Source organism: Rhea pennata, chromosome 5, assembly GCF_028389875.1.
Source record: "Rhea pennata isolate bPtePen1 chromosome 5, bPtePen1.pri, whole genome shotgun sequence".
Taxonomy (NCBI): domain Eukaryota; kingdom Metazoa; phylum Chordata; class Aves; order Rheiformes; family Rheidae; genus Rhea; species Rhea pennata.
This window is the reverse complement of record NC_084667.1, coordinates 16,046,891-16,064,931: the sequence shown is the minus strand read 5'-3', so window position 1 is coordinate 16,064,931 and position 18,041 is coordinate 16,046,891. Positions and strand designations below refer to the sequence as shown.

The 18,041-nt window shown below is 40.5% G+C and overlaps 1 protein-coding gene and 1 pseudogene across 1 annotated transcript in view; both read right to left on the bottom strand.

Annotated features, from left to right (window-relative positions):
• EHD4 (EH domain containing 4) overlaps positions 1-5,379 on the bottom strand; it is a 32,908-nt gene extending 27,529 nt beyond the window's left edge. Inside the window, exon 1 of the mRNA XM_062576858.1 lies at positions 5,113-5,379. Within this exon, the coding sequence (XP_062432842.1) occupies positions 5,113-5,351 (239 nt within the window). The 5' untranslated portion in view covers positions 5,352-5,379. The remainder of the gene's footprint in view (positions 1-5,112) is intronic.
• A 3,560-nt stretch (positions 5,380-8,939) lies between these two features.
• Positions 8,940-18,041, bottom strand: part of LOC134140712 (cytosolic phospholipase A2 epsilon-like) — a 47,395-nt pseudogene continuing 38,293 nt past the window's right edge.

Sequence of the window (18,041 nt, the reverse complement as noted above, 5' to 3'; positions counted from 1 at the left end):
TTCCAACACTTTGATTTTCAGATCAGAACAAAAACAATGCAAATTTAGATTATCTGCATATTCCAATAACTACACTAATACTGGACTTGAATATAAGTGCTGAATTGCAATGATACTTTTAAACTAACTTCACAGATACAGTTAAAAAAACACCCAAAAAAATAAAACACAAAAAGTAAGCTTTTATAATGACAACAATGCATGTAGGTAAGAGCTCCTTCCAAATATTAAGTCCCACTCAACAGTCACAGGCCTGGTAGAGATATTCAACAGACACAGGCAGCACACTGTAATGGCAATTAAGATACTGTCTGACAGTCACACATCAAGAATCAGTACAGCCTAAAATAAACCTTACATCTTGAGCGCTGGCTGCATAAGCTATCACCCTTCCTCTCAATATGAAAATATCAGCTTCACTTAGCTGCACAAAAGGGAAGACCAGTGTTCCATAAACAGAAATGTTTCAACTTTTTGTACAGTATGCTACATTAAGATAGAAAAATACCTGGATTTTTAACACCTGTGATCTCATGGCCTTCTCAGGAATTTTCAGCAGAGAGGGAGTTCAGGAAGAAAGCTTAAAAATAGCATATGTCCCAAAGACAGTGTAGATCAAACAACAGACATCCTGTTGATTCAAGGCACTTGCTCTTCTCCCTTTATTTTTACCTGGGCTATAACCCATCTCCATGGCTAACAAACATCCTTCTATTTCGCTTTGCAAGATCTGTAGTCAAACTATTGGAAACTGTTTTACAGAAATTCCAGAGACAGTGAAGATTATCCAGAGCTCCTGATGCTGATAACCATCCAAGGTCTCAATTCTTCAGCTAAGCCATGCTAACATACCAACACAAGCTTACCATACTGAGCAGCACTGGGCAAGAACTCACTAGCGATTGTTCTGGTCTATGGAGACAAACTGAAGCCTCCTTTGATAAGGCTGTTTGACTCAAAACTAGCTAGTACCCCCAACTCCCTCCTACACTTTTTTTTATTCAGAGCAGAATTCTCATACAAGAGCAAAAATCATGTGCTAGTTTTACTGTGTTTAAAAAAACTCATTGTGTGTGCCATCAGTAAGAAAGAAGTTCAGCTTTATAACCCCAGAGATATTGAGAATAATCTTTTTCCATAAAAAGATGTAGCCCATTCTTGCCACACAATCAACTGCAATTTTCTTGAAAGCTCCAAATATTACGTATACAATATAGTGCTTTTATAAAAGTCAGCTCTGGCTAAGTTAAATAGAAGAAAATTTACCATTTTAACCTCAGAATAACTTCTGGGGAAACTAAAAGCATACCCTGGCAAGCTGAGGAATTTAACTGTTTTTTTCCTCATATTGAGGAGTTCTTAAAAAGTCAGTCTCTTACACTTTTAAAATAAAAACTATTACTAGCAAGTTAAATGCATTACTGTAACAGACTAGAAATTGAATTCATCATTAGAAAGAGATTGGTGACTACAGAACTGCACAGACTAGCTCCTCTCTCTCTCATACACTACAGTTCTCTTCTGTTCCTCCTTTCCCCTCGTCTTCCTCTAGAGCAGCCATGACAAACAGAGAATCACAGAAGCACAGCAGGTATGTTGTCAAGCAGCTTATAGGTAAGATGAGCACCCTCTCTCACCCATCCTCCCACCCCATTAAAAAACAATCAGACAAACGCAAGGATCGTTATTTGGGCCTGGGTGTATTTCTTTGAATTGTCAGCATTGCCAGAGATTTAAAAACAATATTGTCATACTGCACCATATTTTGACAGTGAACCTGTCTAGTTTTACTTTGTTGTTCTAGGTGCAAATAGTACAAAATCATCTACTGAAAGATCAGAAACACTGTTAAAATTAGAAACATGGTTTAAAAATATATATATATACACACACACATATATATATATGTATGTATGTATATACATATATATATGTATGTATATATATACATATATTATATATGTATGTATGTATGTATGTATGTAAAGCTTAACACTTAGGGACATTTGGTCATTGCTAGATCAATGTTTTCCATGAAGACTTGGTGGAAGAAACTGGGTGGAGTTCTAAAAATGTACAGTTCTCATGACAACATCTATATCAAATTATCTTGTTTTATTTAGTAGCACAAAAAGTAAATCCGAAATGAATATTTATCAGACAACAAAACCTGATAATATTTCCTATTACGGTTATATGTGAACCTAAAGTAAATCTAGTATGTTCTCCTTTTAATTCCATCTGCCACCAAAGTAACAAACACCTAAGCATATCTTCAGAGAAATTATTCATCTAGGTGAAATTAATTTTTTATAGCCTCAGAAATTAAAAAACAAAACAAAAATCTCCTCCACTGAAGTATATGATTCTTTTTTTCCTATTCAGTACACAGTCCTTCATAAAAAACTGACAATGAAAAAAAGCTGGGAAACAGAAAGGAGTTCTAATTAATATTTTAATCTAATCAAACTTCATTCTAAGAATTACTATCTATGATTTAAAACAATCTTTAGAGAGCAAGATACCACTCTTCCATTGAAAATTCATCCTATTAGAAAGAAAAATGCATATGTGGTTGACCTGGATACTATAATAGCTTCCCATTTCTGCTCTCCTAAGTCTTGCCTCTATATACAAGCAGTATTTCATTTTTCACTTCTTTGCTTTTTTTTTTCCTATCAAAATTGCCTTTTGAATGTCAGTCAATGCAGTATAACTTTTACACTGTTATCATAAGTTGTTGTCCATTTTGAATGGAGTGTGTTCTCATTCCAATACTGACAGTTTTTAATCTATTCTACAGTGAACACAAATGTAATGAAAACTTATCTGGTTTCCCTAGGGAAGGTGTTAATGGTGAGGTTGAACTGTGGTCCTGTGGAAGCAATAGCAGCTGTTTTATTACAGATTGGGTCTCAAGGGTGAATTCCTTTCTGAGTTCTTTGATACCTAATAAGGGATTAAACCACACTGCAATCTACCTAATATGAGAGGAGGAAAGGAGGGAGAAAAGGGCATACCATAGTAGAATTCTCTTCCTCCATTCAGTCAGGTATTTTCATAAAGCTTTTAAGGAAATGCCTTTGAAACCTTTATCTCTGTCAGATTTAGCTGACATCTGCCAGTGGGTTCAAAATTTGTCAGGATATCTTCCCCCAGCGGTGACCACTGAAGCCTCATTTCTTTGGGAAATTAGGCTAAAAGGCTGGAAATAATTGTAATAGATGATGTTTCTTTTCCTGCCCGGACTGTACATTAGTATCAGCCAGCCCTAGTGCTTAAGATTTTACAGGACATATGTAAAGCAGCAATTGGTTACTTAGAAAGCAACAGTATCAAAAACACTTTTAAAGCACCACAAGGAATATCAGTGTTTCTAAGCCCAATATTGACTTACACTCCAATCAAACACAGGCAACTACAAAGGGCAGAACACACGAGCGTCTATAAATCAAGAACATGTGTTCTCATCTAAGGCAAACTCCTTAGGAAAAGGAACAGGGAAAAGAAACACCTATGAATTGCACATGACACAGCAACTCAGCTGACAGGCTGAACAGGTTCTGGTAAGTCAATCTGGACTATTCTGTCTCAAAATTACTCATGCTCTCAACTTCTTTTTTCCATAAGCCAAGAACACCTACCTGGAAGTATACTCAGGCCCATAAAGTAGTTTTAATTTGAACACCAAGACAGACAGACATTAATCAGCACGCCTAAATGAACATTAGAAAAAACCCAAGTTAACCCTCCCTGAGTGCTTTCTGGCTACTGCCTTTGGCGATCCCTCAACTAAGTTTCTCTTAATTATAGCCCTGTTTCTACTTTTACTTACTTCTCTGAGCAAAGACACTGTACATAAATGTTTGCAGAAATTCAGTAAGAACCCATAAAGAACCAAGTTCTGCTTTAAGCTTCCAATCAGCTAATTGTGAAACAGGAAAAGAAACATGACTGGCTCTGTAAACATCAGAAAATGATCAGGTGAGTAAAGGTAAACAAGCAGAAGAAGGGAGGTAGGTGTTTTGTACAATAAAAAGCACAAAAAAGTCACGGTAGGGTTGCCAGTAACCTTCAAAACTAAAAGTGAGAGACTTGTACAATTTCAGGAAAGATTCTAATGAACTTCAGATATAAGGAGGCAAAAATTTGATCCAACTGACTTCTCGGTGCCCCTTGCAAAGTTTAAGTAATCTTTCTTAGAGATTTCTAAGAGCCAAATGCTGCAACAAACACATACAAAATAGTCACAGTCTTCTAATAAGAGACACATGCTTCAGCCTCCTAACATCACCATTACCATCTAAGGAAAACAGAAAAGACAGAAAATACAAGAGCAACATTATTACTAGGCTGCCATGCTAGTGATATTTCTTACTCAATGTAATTAAACAAAATAGCAAGGATTTTTTTTTCCAAGATACTGTGGTGTCTTTTGCCCCAAACTGCTCTTCCATTTCTCCCCTATCTTCACATACAAACTACTGCAGTAAACTGCTTTGGGGGAAGAACGGGAGGGTTAAACAGTCTGCAACGACGGAGGCAGCCATGGTATATTAGCTTGAAGTGACTATTTTTCTTCGAAATAATTTAGCTAGATAAAGCTGGCAGGAAGCGGGCAGCAAGGTTGCACTTTCCCAGCAGAGCGCGAAATTGGGAGAATATTGGCACACAGGAAGCTGTCAGACGCGGCGCCCACCCGCAGCGCCGCAGGGCTCAAACCGGCAGCGCAACGGCAGCTTGCGCGCACCGAGCATCACCGCTACCTCGCGCTGCCAGCGGCGACCAAACTCGGCCCTGCTGGACCCGGTATTTCACCGGCAGGCCGCTTTTAAGAGCCCTATCGCAGGGCCAGCAGCTCGGCACGCTGTCAGCGAGGGGGGTTTTATGCTGCTTTTCCGCCCGGGGTGGGGGGGGGAGGTGCGGGACAGGCGGCGCCGCGGGAACCGTTAACGCTCGTCAGCCGGCGGGGAAGGGGGGAGGCGCGGCACGAGCACCTGCACCTGCTGGGGAGGGGGGGGCGCGCGCAGGCGCCATGCGAGCGGAGGGGCCCCCGCGGCGAGGAGCCCCCCGCAGGGCGCCGCTAAGATGGCGCCGCGGGCCGCCGCCTACCGGATGAAGGTGGTCTTGCCGGTGCTGTACTGCCCCACCAGCAGCACCATGGGCTTGTTCTCGAAGTCGGCCTCCTCCAGGGCGGGCGAGTGGAAGTCATGGAAGCGGTAGTGCTCCTCCAGCGGCAGCAGCTTGCGAAGGTAGAGCTCCCGCAGCCCCCCAGTCACCGTCTGCACCACGTCGCTGCCGCCGCCGCCCCGCTCCCGCCCGCCGCCCTGCTTCCCCAGCCAGCTGAACATGCCGCCGCCCGCCACGCTGCCCCGCCGCACTGCCCGCCGCCGCCGCCGCTCCTCCCCGCGCACGCAGCCGCGGGGGCGGGCCGCCGCCGCCGGCCCTGCCCGGCCCGCCCTGCCCTCCGCGTCCCGCCGGCGGCACCGCCTCGCCGCTGGTGGCTCGGGGCTTGTGAGGTAATTTGATCCTCCTCTGGAGATCGGAGCCGCCTGCTCCCCTTCCGCCGCCGAAATTCAGGCCCTCGGGGTGGGAGCCCGAAGCTCTTGACAAATCCGCTCTGAGCAGAGATTCGCCAAAATCCTCCTCACGTTTTTCCGAGGATTGTAACCGTCCTCAGGCGTCAAAGACGTGCGTGACTAAGCGCCGTGGGGGTTAACTGCTACACTAGACAACCAACTCTCTTCTAATTACAGTGAAATTTCTAAATATGACATTAAAATTTTGGTGTGGAACTTACCTGGCGGACACAGCCATCATTTTTAACCTCAGCTCTTCCACCTAAGATCATCTTTTCTGTTCATTTTACAACGGATTTTAATGGGAGAGATACCATATGCACTAACAGAGTTAAGACATCAATAAAATGAATAAATATTTCTCTGACATGAAAGTGAGCACATTTTGTTTGTGCTCACTTGCACAGGTGCTTGGGCTTACAGTTAAAAAAATTGTGGGAATTTTTACTAATTCTGTGCATAAACAGTATGTTGTAACCACATCTTGCCTGTAGTACACTTACATAAAGTCTTTGGCTTCTTTGCAGTATTCCCATCATTGTAATTACTTTTAGCTGGTCCAGCATGCCTGCAGATTCACATTACCTTTTGCAGTTCTCGTAATTTCCATTTTGCATTTTGTCTGTGTGTTCCTACTCTTTTCTAAATACATCAGCAGGTTTAGATATGTCCTTTCTCTCTCTCCTCCCTGCTCTGTTCCTCAAAGAACAGATGCTAGGTTTTAATACTGCTCTGCCTCTGAGCATTTAACTACTCTGCCTTTTCTTGGTTCCTTGCTTCACACTTTATTTAGGGTTGTGCATGTGTTTTGCAACCTTTTTTTTGCAATTTCCATGCTGAGTCTAAAGGTTTTACATCACTTCAAGCAGGGTCTTGTTGACTGGCTTCCTCATTTTTTGAAATCCCATTTTTAAAGTTCAATTTCACATTCGTCCTCTTTTTTATGATTTTTCCCCCCAAGCTCGTTAAATATAATTATATTAATCTTGCCGAACCCATGTAAACTTACCAATGGCAACATCCAGAGGTCCATAAATTAATTATGTGCTGTGTGAAGAACTACCTTCTTTTGTTTACTTTGAACCTGACACTTGTTATTTTTGTTTGATCCCCTCAAGGTCTCATGTTAGGGGAGAGATGCACAGTCCATCTCCCTCAGGCTAAGGCCAAATCTTCTGTCTCCCCCCTTTCATTCATGTCCTTTTTCTAGGTTGCATATTCTTTATCTATTTACGCCTTGTATGGAAGCTGATCCCCCTCTTTGATCATCCCTGCCATTTTCCTCTATATTCTTGCTGGGTGTAGAGAACACAGATAGACTGAATTATTTCATCAGTTCCACTGTACTCTTTCAAAATGAGATAAAATGTTCATTGTTCTCTGTGACCCCCTGTGGCTCCTGGAAAGCTGCAGGCAGGGAAGGGAAGTGTTTGCACTTACACACCTAGTCCTGCTTGTTTTTAAACTTCCTGCCTAGATGCTTCCTGCTGTCACTGGATAATTTTTGCCCTTCAGACAATAAAACTATATAATGGAACTTGGGAGTGCTTCCAGATTCCCAGGTCTTATTCCCAGCCCTTTGGCTACATCCAGTTCCACACCAGGATGAGATGCAACATGTACCAGCATGACCCTCTGCTCCTTGGTTTCCATGGGAAGTGAACCTTGGGGCATACAGCCCAAACAGGAGCTGTACGGGCTCCTACTGTGTGCTCCAACAGGTAAGTGTTAACTGACCTAAGTGGTAAATAGAAGAATTACATTTCTGTTAACCGCCTAGGGGGAGACCCCTGATCTTGTGGGCAATGGGATTCATTGGGCTTTCATTTAAGGCCCACAATATCAAGAATTCTTTACAAGAGATACTACAGTAGAACTGATGAGCAGAGAAGCCTCTAGGAAACAGATCAAAGAGCCATGGGCTTGGAGAAACAGGACTTCTAATATTTTTTTTAAGAGGAAAATTGAATAGACATTAAACTAATTCTAGGAAAACATATAAATGGAGACTTGGGATTTCATCTCTCAAACATAGCGCTCAAATAACATTCAGTATTGAATACAGAGCAACTCTGAACCTAGAAAATTAGAAACATGCACTCTGATATATCCATAAGAGATACCTTATCATTTTTGCCCAACAATCAAATGAACTATTCCTCTCTCTCTCTCTGTTCTATATATTCCTGTCCAGTACAGAGGACAGGTTTGTAAAAGCTTGTGTTTTATTTTGCAGATTACTTCCAATTCTCAGACTCTGTCCACACAAAAGTATGTCCCTCTTTACACTCCATGAGAGCCCAATTCTCCCCAGAACTTGGATTCACTCAGGCAGTGCTCAGCATTTTCCAGAATTCAGCTGAGGTTCCAGGTAGTAATCCAACTGCTGTTAAACCTGCTATATCTGCATCAAGAAGATGGAATGCTTGTATGAAAGGAGCCATATTAATGTGATGACTAAAGTGTCAGAAAGTTGAAAGTTAACCTCCTATTACCTTTAGCTGGAGTACTCTATAGCAAGTTTAAAAAGAGGAAGATACCATAGTTTGGGTGAGTGGTATTAGAAATATAATTCTAGATCTACTTTGCCCATGTTGTTTATGTATTTTTAAATGTAACATTCTCAAAAGCTTTGAAGTCTCAAGTCTTCAGAATGTACCAGTAACATTTAAATCCAGTTTAATTAAATAAACTAGTGTGAGTCAGTTCTTGGAGAGACGGACCTTAAATGAAATCTGAAAGTCGAGCTATCCCAATACCCTGAGGTAGTTTGCATCTAGGTCTGGAGCAAGCATCACTTCTTCAATATTTTTCAGCAGCTATGAAGTCAGTCTGCATGTTGTATTTAATTTTTCTGCTTGTAGAGAAGGAATTTCCTAAAATAAATTGCTATAACATTTATTTCCTCCAAAAACATTTATTTGCTGTAACTTAGACACCAAAAAGTGTTTTATTATATAAAGTTTAATATTTATTTACATTCACATAAAGACTCCTTGATTCACAAATTGGCTTCTTGATGCTGTTTTAGAAACAATAGATTTTGTTCTCTGTTGCATTTCTGGACTTAAATCCTCTCTTTTTATAGAACAGGTAGAACACAAACACGGTCAGCATCAACTTCCTCACATTTCCTTGTCTGCATATTTCAGCCTTGGCCTGAAGGTCACTTCTACAAGTAGGAGCATAGCACAGCCTCACCTGGCCACAGTCCTGATTCTTTAAACAAGGGAAGCACATTAATTCATTACGGAAGAGCTTTGTTTTCTGTGTTTATTCCCTTCACTGACAGGCAGGCTTTAGAATTTTTGGTGACAGAGTGCTCTTCTTAACATTCTTTGACTTTTTCTCATTCTCTAATCAAGTTCCTTGATGACTCAGAACAGGACTCAGATATTTTATATTTCCTAGTGCTGAGCAGTCATCAGAATACTGGGATCCCTCTTGATTGGGGACACACACATGCCATCACCACTCTGTGATTTTTGCAGTGGTGGCTATTACTTATGCTTCTTTTTCCTCTCCACTGCTCTGTGCAAGGCATGAAGAATCAAGTCTTTGTTATTCTGGACATTGTAGTAACTTAGTTTCACCAGTTTGTCAAAATTTTCCTCTGAATAACTCAGATTGTTTATGTAATATGGACCACAGGTACTGGCAACATCAACATCACCCTCTGCCATCTCTGAGGGACTACGTTTCACACCTAAGGGACAAGCAATGATTGGGTTATTTAGCGAAACACACTTAGGGTCTGCACATTTCTCAAACATGCGCAGTTAATCACAACCCCAAAATTTCCCTCCACAGACGTTTTATTGCTGGTATATTTGATTGGTAGCCATGGGTAGAGGAGCTGGTGGAGGTAAAGGTTGTTCTGGGCACCCTAGAAAATGCCAAAACAAATAGAGTAGTTTCCTTTTTGAACATAGGAAGTGAAACTGCAGTCTATCTCTGCCTGCTCCTCCAGCCCCAGGCCAAGCTGTTAGCACAGCCTGATGCCCACCCTTGGTCTCCCTCCAGAGGCTGCTGCTCTCCAGGGCATCGCAGCACCTTGCACTTCTAGATAAGGTGATGACCAAAGAGCAATTACTCTTCCTTTCCTCTGCTTCTCCCAAAGCAGGGAACTGCAACAAGGGCGTCATGACAGCGTAATTTTTTTACCAGCAAAAGGCCTCTGATACCACTGCCACTTTCTGTGCCTGCCAGCTGTGCCTTTACTTCTTATTTCCCTCTCTACTATGCTTTCACATTTCTAGAGATAGGTTGCTGAAAATCCACCCATTTCAGGGATTCAGATGAAGGGTATTTCCAAAGGCAGACCTGCCTTTTCAGTGACCTCTGCAGATACCCCTCTGCTCAGCTATCTCCTAGCACAATCTGCTACATCAGCTCTTGGGAGGAATTATCAAAAGGTATACAAAGGAGACAACAAAAACTAGATTCTATTATCTAAACTTGGAGATGTCACAGAGCCATTATCTGGACAGAGCCCAGAAGCAGATGGCACAAACATTAACTGTAATTTCCCTGAGCTACCTATTACTATAAGAAACTACAAGCTTTATGAAACCTCAGCAGTGAGAACGAGTCAAATATTGCCTGAAACACTGAGACATGGCAGGGTATACTGAAAGACTTTTTCATGTGCATGTCATCATCCCAGGATAATCAACATATATATGACAGCCTCAGGCAAAACAATTAGGCGGATAGTCCCAGAAGTGTCTTCTCTGGAAAAAAATAGATCCATCATGTTTTATAATCTGAAGACAAATTCAATTAACTTATTTTAATTCATTTGACTATAGAAACCAGATCTCCTTACTTGTTTTTCTAAGACCTTCATAAGTAAGTCACCTATGATTCAGTGCAGCAGCTGATCTCAGCTTGGACCTGACCGCCTGCTCTAGACACTGGCAGGAAGGGTGCTCTTTGTTTAGCTGCTCTCTTGACCACGTCATCACCTACTGAGCTGGTGGAAATATGTTTATATGCTAAATTCAGTACATGCAATGTACACCACCTGAGCTGAGGGTGTATGTACATGCTGTACACTGTACACAGTATGCAGACTTGCCCTTCCTGAACTCTGAGCAAATGTGAACGCTCTCTGCCCACACTCAAAGAATGTCAAAAGCCCACTTGACCATATTAGCTTTGGCTCAGCTCTGCAGTAATGCAACATAGCATACAGGTAGACTGAACTTACATCTGCCTTTTAGTACAAATGCAGAATAAAGAGTTTTGTGGAGATCTTCCATCTCCCAGGGAAAATCTCAATGAATTTCATTTGGTTGTCCAGATTCCTGGGCTCCAATCAAATGCTACGCCGGAGATCTACTACTGTGGGCTAGCCTGTGCCCTGACATAAGGATTCTTACATTTTTTGCCCTTCCCCATCATTTCCACAGACCCCTAGGTTTTCTAACAGTTGGCATGAGGAAAAAAAAGTGGTGCCAAACATAGAAATGAATACAAATGGCAGATAAAACTATCAGAGAGAGTTAATAAAGGTTAATACTGACAGGAAATAAAATGCTTGATTACCTCTTATCATAGATGTGAGAGCACCAAAGATGAGAGAATTTTTCTATCAGCTTCCAATGAGACCACTAAATTGACACCAGGTTATTACCACAGGTAGCAATCTATCCCTTCAGTCACAAATACCTGCAATATCTATATTAAAACAGGGCCACAGATCTTGCAGAAACTCATCATTTTCTTCCACTGAAAGGATCACATGCATTCGGGGAATCTTCTCAAACATGGATTTTTTTTTTCTGTGCTTGTCTTGCTAAGAAAAAAATCTTTTTATGTTTCCAGAAATCAATTTACTCACTCAAAGTGTTTATCCTCGAAGAGTGCCTGTAAGATCCATAAACCTACTCTGTCTAGCTTTACAGAGAGTCATGAGCAACTAGTACTATTCTTAAATGAAGCAGACTCAGCCTCAAAGAGAGGTATTCCACTTTCTACTCCAAACATGAGATAGTCTAACTCATGCAGAAGTAACTCAGTTTAAATATGTCAGTTTTACTTATATACTGCCCAGGCTCAACATTCTCACTGCTGGACAAGCTCATGGATGAGCTAACACTAGAAAAACTGCCCATTTGTGTAATCAAACTAGTACTTTTGATGCTGCACAATCTATTTTGGGGGCAGGACATGGTACTGAAGTGGTGCAAGTTACACCCATCGCCGATCCCTGTCTGTCGCTGGCCCAAGGGCAGACCTTCATTCCCAGCCTCAGAGCTTTCTGTGGCATCTGTCCTGCCAGCATGGTGAGCGGCAGCGCCTCCGGAGAGGCAGCAGCCTCCTAACCCCCTCTATGAGCTGTGTCCTTGTGTGTGAGCTCAACAGAAGCTCCTGCTTCCGATATCCTCACCAGGACCTATTCTCTCTCTGATTCTTTATATCAAGTTGCAGCTACTAGCTGAACCAGTCAGACAGCACAGACTTGTCCAAAAGTGCATAATATGCAGCTATCATAGGTCTTCATATACACCTGCTACATACTTAATAAAACACCATTTTAGATTCCCTGATAATTTAGGTTGACAAATAGCATCTACACATCATCTGATGTGTACCTTATATTAGATAGCTAAGCTGAGAACCATCCATGGGTTCTGCAAATCATTGAGAGGGAAAGAGGGAGGTAAATTCCCACAGAAAGCAATATAATACAGGAGCTAATTTTCCATTCCTGTTGTAGTTCTTTCTCCTGTTCTCCTTTCTCTGATTCTTTCTAGAAAGGGCAACTACAGAAACTAACCTCTTAGGCAGCTGATCTACATTATGTGCTTGAGTTTAAAGTTGTATGCACCTGTGTAAGTATCCCTAGCATATTAGAAACCTGTTAAAAATCCCAGTTCCATACCTCAAATAAGCAAAGAACTCAATCCAGAATATCTACAAAGTAAAAATACTGTATGATTTTTAATAATTGCTGGAAAAAAAGAATTAATACAATAAGGACCTTTGGTTTTTTAATTAAATTTCATGTACTATATACCATCATATCATTTTGGTTTTCAGCATACCTTTTAAGCACTGCAGTGATTAAAAAAAAAATTTTTTCCATAGTAAAAGTTAGTGATTTTATCATCTGGAGAAGAAACAACTGAGACTTTTGGCATCAGAATAGGTAGTGTGGAGTTGTAAGAGAAGATTAAAATAAAATATCTGTTAGAGTTCACCTATCTTGAAGTGACTGGCAATGTTGCTATTTAAACTCTTCTCTTGATTTCAAACTCTAGGACTCACTGAAGTGAACAGAAGCTGACCACATGTCTCAGTGTTATATTTTCATCACTTTACTAGTTCACACTTTTGTTTTCAAGGTTATCTGCGTAACTGTAAGCCTGGAAATGACTGTAAACAATGAAATCCTTGGATTCCCAAGAGCATTCTCGGACAGGAAGGAATGAGAAGTATGAAAGCAAATGACTTGCTAATCCTGCTAAATTTTGCCATTACAGGCAGAGTATGTTTTTCATTTGTGAACTCTATAGTCCGTCTATGAAAACTGTGAAAAAAAGTCTGAGGGGCAGCATGCACGTCCAAGGCTCATCCCAGCTGCTGCTCTGTTGTCAAAGAACATGCTGTATGTTAAGGTCCCTGGTATAGTTCAGATCTAGGCATATCTGAAACCATAGCGGGACTCTGAACCCCTAAGTGTTTACAGGGGTTGAACAATAGATATTGCACAGTAACAAAAAGCAGAAGGCTGCTGCCTCTGAAGAAGTGGTGGGTTGCTGTAAACTTACCAGGTGCTTTGTAGTCCCTGAAGGTGTCATTTACGAGAGGGAAAAATACTACAATAGGCGTTTCTGGGCTTTCTTTGTCACCAACAATGTAGCATTCTTTCAGACTTGATGTTTCCTGTTCATCTGGCACCTTCTTAGGGAAAGGAATTCCTTGTTCTGCAAAGTACTTAGAGGCTTCTCTCAGAGGCTGGTTTGCCATAATAGGAAAACAAAACAAAACATCAGAACGTACTGAAAACACTTTGAGTTTGCATCAAAAATGATTTCACTGAGAATGTTTGTGGAGTAAGGGCCAAATTCTGACAGATTATGGCATGTACTCAACTTAGGTGTTTGAACTACATTTTGCTATAGACTGCATATGGAGCCAGCATCCGGATGGCCAGATAGCAGTTGGCCCAAATCTCTTCAGAACCTTGATATTACAGTGGTCACAACAACTAAATCAGGTACTCTTAGAAGGTGGCCTGAATGCACTGGGCATCTCTAAGTAACAGTGGCAGAATAGCAGTACATCTCTTTGTGCTCTTCCCCATCCAAGATGTGACTTTCTACAGCTGATGATGTGTTTCCAAGGCATAGTTGCACACAAACAAGAATTTATGAAGTACACTGACTTTCATATCCTTCCCACCTAGAGGCCTGAATATCCTCCTGGAGCAGCCTACTGACTATAGGACAGCTACATGTCTCATCTAGCTATCCCAAGGATCTGGAGTTAAGTATGAGGATAGACCAGGATCCACATGCCTCTCTGAAAATTTAAATCTCACATTTGGATATTAAAAATGTTGCCTTTAGATGGCTTTTTATTCTTAAGGAATATCAAATTCCTAAATGCTGTTTGCTAATTGTGCTTGCATTTATTTGCATATCTGACCTCCTGCATTAAACGCTTAAACTGTTACAGTTTTATTGCTCTGAAAGTACATTTTCCTGTGTGTGAGAATGTGGGAAGGCATCTTTGAATTGATAAGTCTTAGACAATTCTTAAATGCCTATAGCTTTATTCTTTCCACACCTACCTGCCTAAAAAATCAACCAAAACACATATACATATTAACATACCCTCTCCAATGTTAAGTTTAAACACAAGCTAAAGACAATTCTTTCATTTCTTTCATATAGGCATAGTCTAAAAAATGGGTAGATTCAGTTTACTAAATGCTGACTGATAATACTAGTACTGATCAATAAAGATACATGACCCTAGTAAACAGTCAGCTTGTTTGCTCTGGTCAGATGTTGGAAAGGGTTTCTGTAACTAGAAGATCGGCCATTCTGGTAACTCATTGATAAAACCAAGACATCATTATTGAAGAATGTACAAGTCTCACCCGTGTTTGTGAACCTGAACTGTAGTTGAAATGCAAAACCACATCCACTTTCCTTTCTGGTCTCATAAGAGGTGGGTAACTGGTAGCAAAAGCAAATGCAGTATCAATCAGAATGAGGGAATCTGTTGCTGCTGTCAGGTGGTTGGGCTGGGAGTCAAGCTCACAGTCTAGAAAAGAAACATTTTTTTTCTGAGGATGTACTCAATACAGAAGATGTGCTACAATGCTGAACAAAGCAAATAGCTGGCAAAAGAGAGAGAATTCAACCTTTCTTTGGTCTTAGATCTACCTGTATAGCTGATAGCTGCAGTTCAGTAATTTCTGGGTTCCTCTCACTTCTTTTTTAGTTTGCAGTTTCATTTGCTTTACTCTAATTAAGAGGGAGTAACTTGGGCTCAAGAGAACAAAATTAATTCCACCTCTGGGTTTTTTGTGTGACTCTGATCAGGTCAGTCTAGGTTTTATTTATACGGAAAAAATCAGAAAGGCACAGCACTGACTCAACAGACTAAGTATTAAAGATATTTGGTGCCTTGCATGCTACAAGAACAGGCACATAGATATTAATGTATGCAGCTGAAGGAGGTCATGTGGAATACTGAAGTTCTGGTACTCAACCGAGCACAAATTCCCAAACTGTATACGGGAAATACTGTTACAATGGTTATACCTTACTTACAGGTAAAAAGGTCAAATAAAACTGAATTTTATTCCTTGAGTAACGGCCACGCAAGAGACAGCATATGATGGCACCAATTCCATGTCACATACAGGCTGTCTTGCTGTGCATCAGTGGGCAAATGCTGTTCAACTTTTCAGGGTCTTTCTTTCCTATCAGTTACTATTTGTGAAATTTATAAGAATTTATTTTTGAAGCCTCTCCTTTTAATGAATTTCAGCCATCAGGGACAAACAGTTTCAAATGTTGTTACTAATAGGCAGTCAGCTTAACGCCTTAAGCTTTGTTTCCTTTTTAAAAGAATAGTCTAAAATACAGCCAAAAGCAGTGTCATTACTTTACCTTTCCATTTAGAAAACTCGCTCTCCAGGTAATTGGTGTTTATCTGTAAGCCCTTTAGGAAATTGTGGATTTCTGAAGCTGCTGGACGTAACATGACAATGTCTCGGAATATGTTTGAGAAGCTATCAGGGGGAGAAACTACTCGAGTATCTAGTTCATTTGGTCTTGTAGGGAATAGGGTTTCATCATCTGCCAGAAAAAAAAAAAAATCTTTTATGCAGTTTCATTGTTGAGATTGACCTATGCAACCATAATTTATTTTAATGTTTGGGAGAACTTTGACCCCTTTCTCCCTTTTTTTCCCAAGATCTCCAAAAAAGCTCAGTTTTTCAGCTAAGCTTTGAAAAATCCATTTCTTCTCAATTCCGAGTGGTAAAATCCTTGCTTGTACTATAAATCAGTCTGCCTCATCTACTATAACTTCCTTTGCTTTTCTATGATTTTATCCACTCCGATATCCTGCACTTATCCTGTATTCCTTTGCTTCCTCCTGTTATTATTTCTCAGTCACACAAATAGAAATATGCATGTACACTTCAAATTCCTTTTCTAGCAAGTGCAAGCTCCTTGTTTTAGTTATCAGAAACCGTCTCCCACACAAGGAAGAAAGTAAAACAAGGAAAAAAACCCTTCCGTTTCATCCTTCTTTTTTTTTCCTCTGTAGTGAATATTTTTTGTATGTTTGTCCTTGAAATCTCAGTCTTACAGATCTTTCTTAACTACATAGCACGTTTTGCAAATCTCATCCTGATGACTGGGTTGGAATGAATTACGATAGTACTAAAGTTTGTATTCTGGCTTTGTAAAATCTAGGGAGGCAAGAGTGATATTTTCTTCTGTGTTTATGAACCCTCATGCCGTATCCCATGTTCCAAGAGAGGAACAGGGAAGACTATATTACTAGGATAGTCTCCAGCCTCTCCTACTGTACAGGAATATTTTTCTCTGGTTTTACCCTTGTGAACTGAAAATGGCTCATATGAGGGCCATTCTCTTTCGTTTCTGTGAGAGGTCCCATCAATTCTTTTCCTCATACAACTAAAAATGACTGCCATATTGTAAGATATGGTATGAATTTCCTCTTGGTTTCTCGGCAGATTCTAACACAGACTAGAATAAAGAATTCCAAAATGGCTTTGAAAAATTCAGTGAGAGAACAGCAGCACAAAGATAGAAAAAAGAAAGAATGAAGAGAAAATAAAATTGCATTAGAGTGTAATAATGACCCACCTATGTCAATAATTTTGTCTCGGGTCCATCTATGCCAGAAGTCTTCTGAATGAACGGATATAAACCAAGCATCCATAAGATTCAAGGAAAATACGCTGCTCCAGATGCCTGTGACATAGGATATATTTGTCAGAAAGTAATACAGTAGAGATCTGGAAGCATCTTCATTCACAATGACTTCAATCACACCCTACATTCCCCAGGAAACTTTATTCATTGAATTATTTTCAAGGGAATGTGTTTTTGAATCAGGATATGTATTCATAACATATAAAAAAAATCTCACTTACTGACAGTATTTTCAGTATTTTCAATATATCTACCAATACATTCATTGTTGTCGTGTGGCAAATAATGTTTTATTAAGAGTATCTTAGTGTAATTTGCCTGTCTTCAACATTTCCCTTTCCCCAAGTTCCCAGTGTTTGTGATTATAAAGGTTTTATTTCTTCAGAACATAATCCTGTTACAGATATGCAGTCATAACACAGGACTGCCAACCACAGATATTGGAGATTGATATACTAATTTCCCTCTGAAAGAGGGGGCTGGCTTAAAAGTTCTCAAAACATGCAAATGTATGGGTCTTCCTGATTTTTGAGGGTTAGAGCATATATATTAGCATAATCTCAAATTCTTCTCTGTAGTAATAGGTGTTGTGAACTTAATGACAGTTCAGACTGCCACCTATCTGCAACATTTCAGGTTGAGGAAACACCACTGCCTGATACCGCCAGAGGTCTTGAGTGTGTAACAAAGTGTGTGTTCCCGTACCTTCCAAGTCCTGGTATGGAATCTGTCATCTTGGAAGAAATGGAGTGATGGGCTGAAGAGACTGCTCTTGAGCAGCTTGGTGATTACCTGACCAATCAGTACCAGCCTGACTGACAAGAACAGGCTAGGAAAGAGCAGCGCGACCTGTGTAGTCAGTCCCCACTATATTCTGGGGGCAAGGGTGTAACTAGCTGCCTTTCAAATAACGGTGTCACTGAAGTAAGTAACACATCCTGACTGAGGAGACTCTGGGTCATCTGCAGGAGACATGGAGAGAAGTGTCCTGCAGTCACTCTACAACCGTGAGGAAGAAGGCTACCAA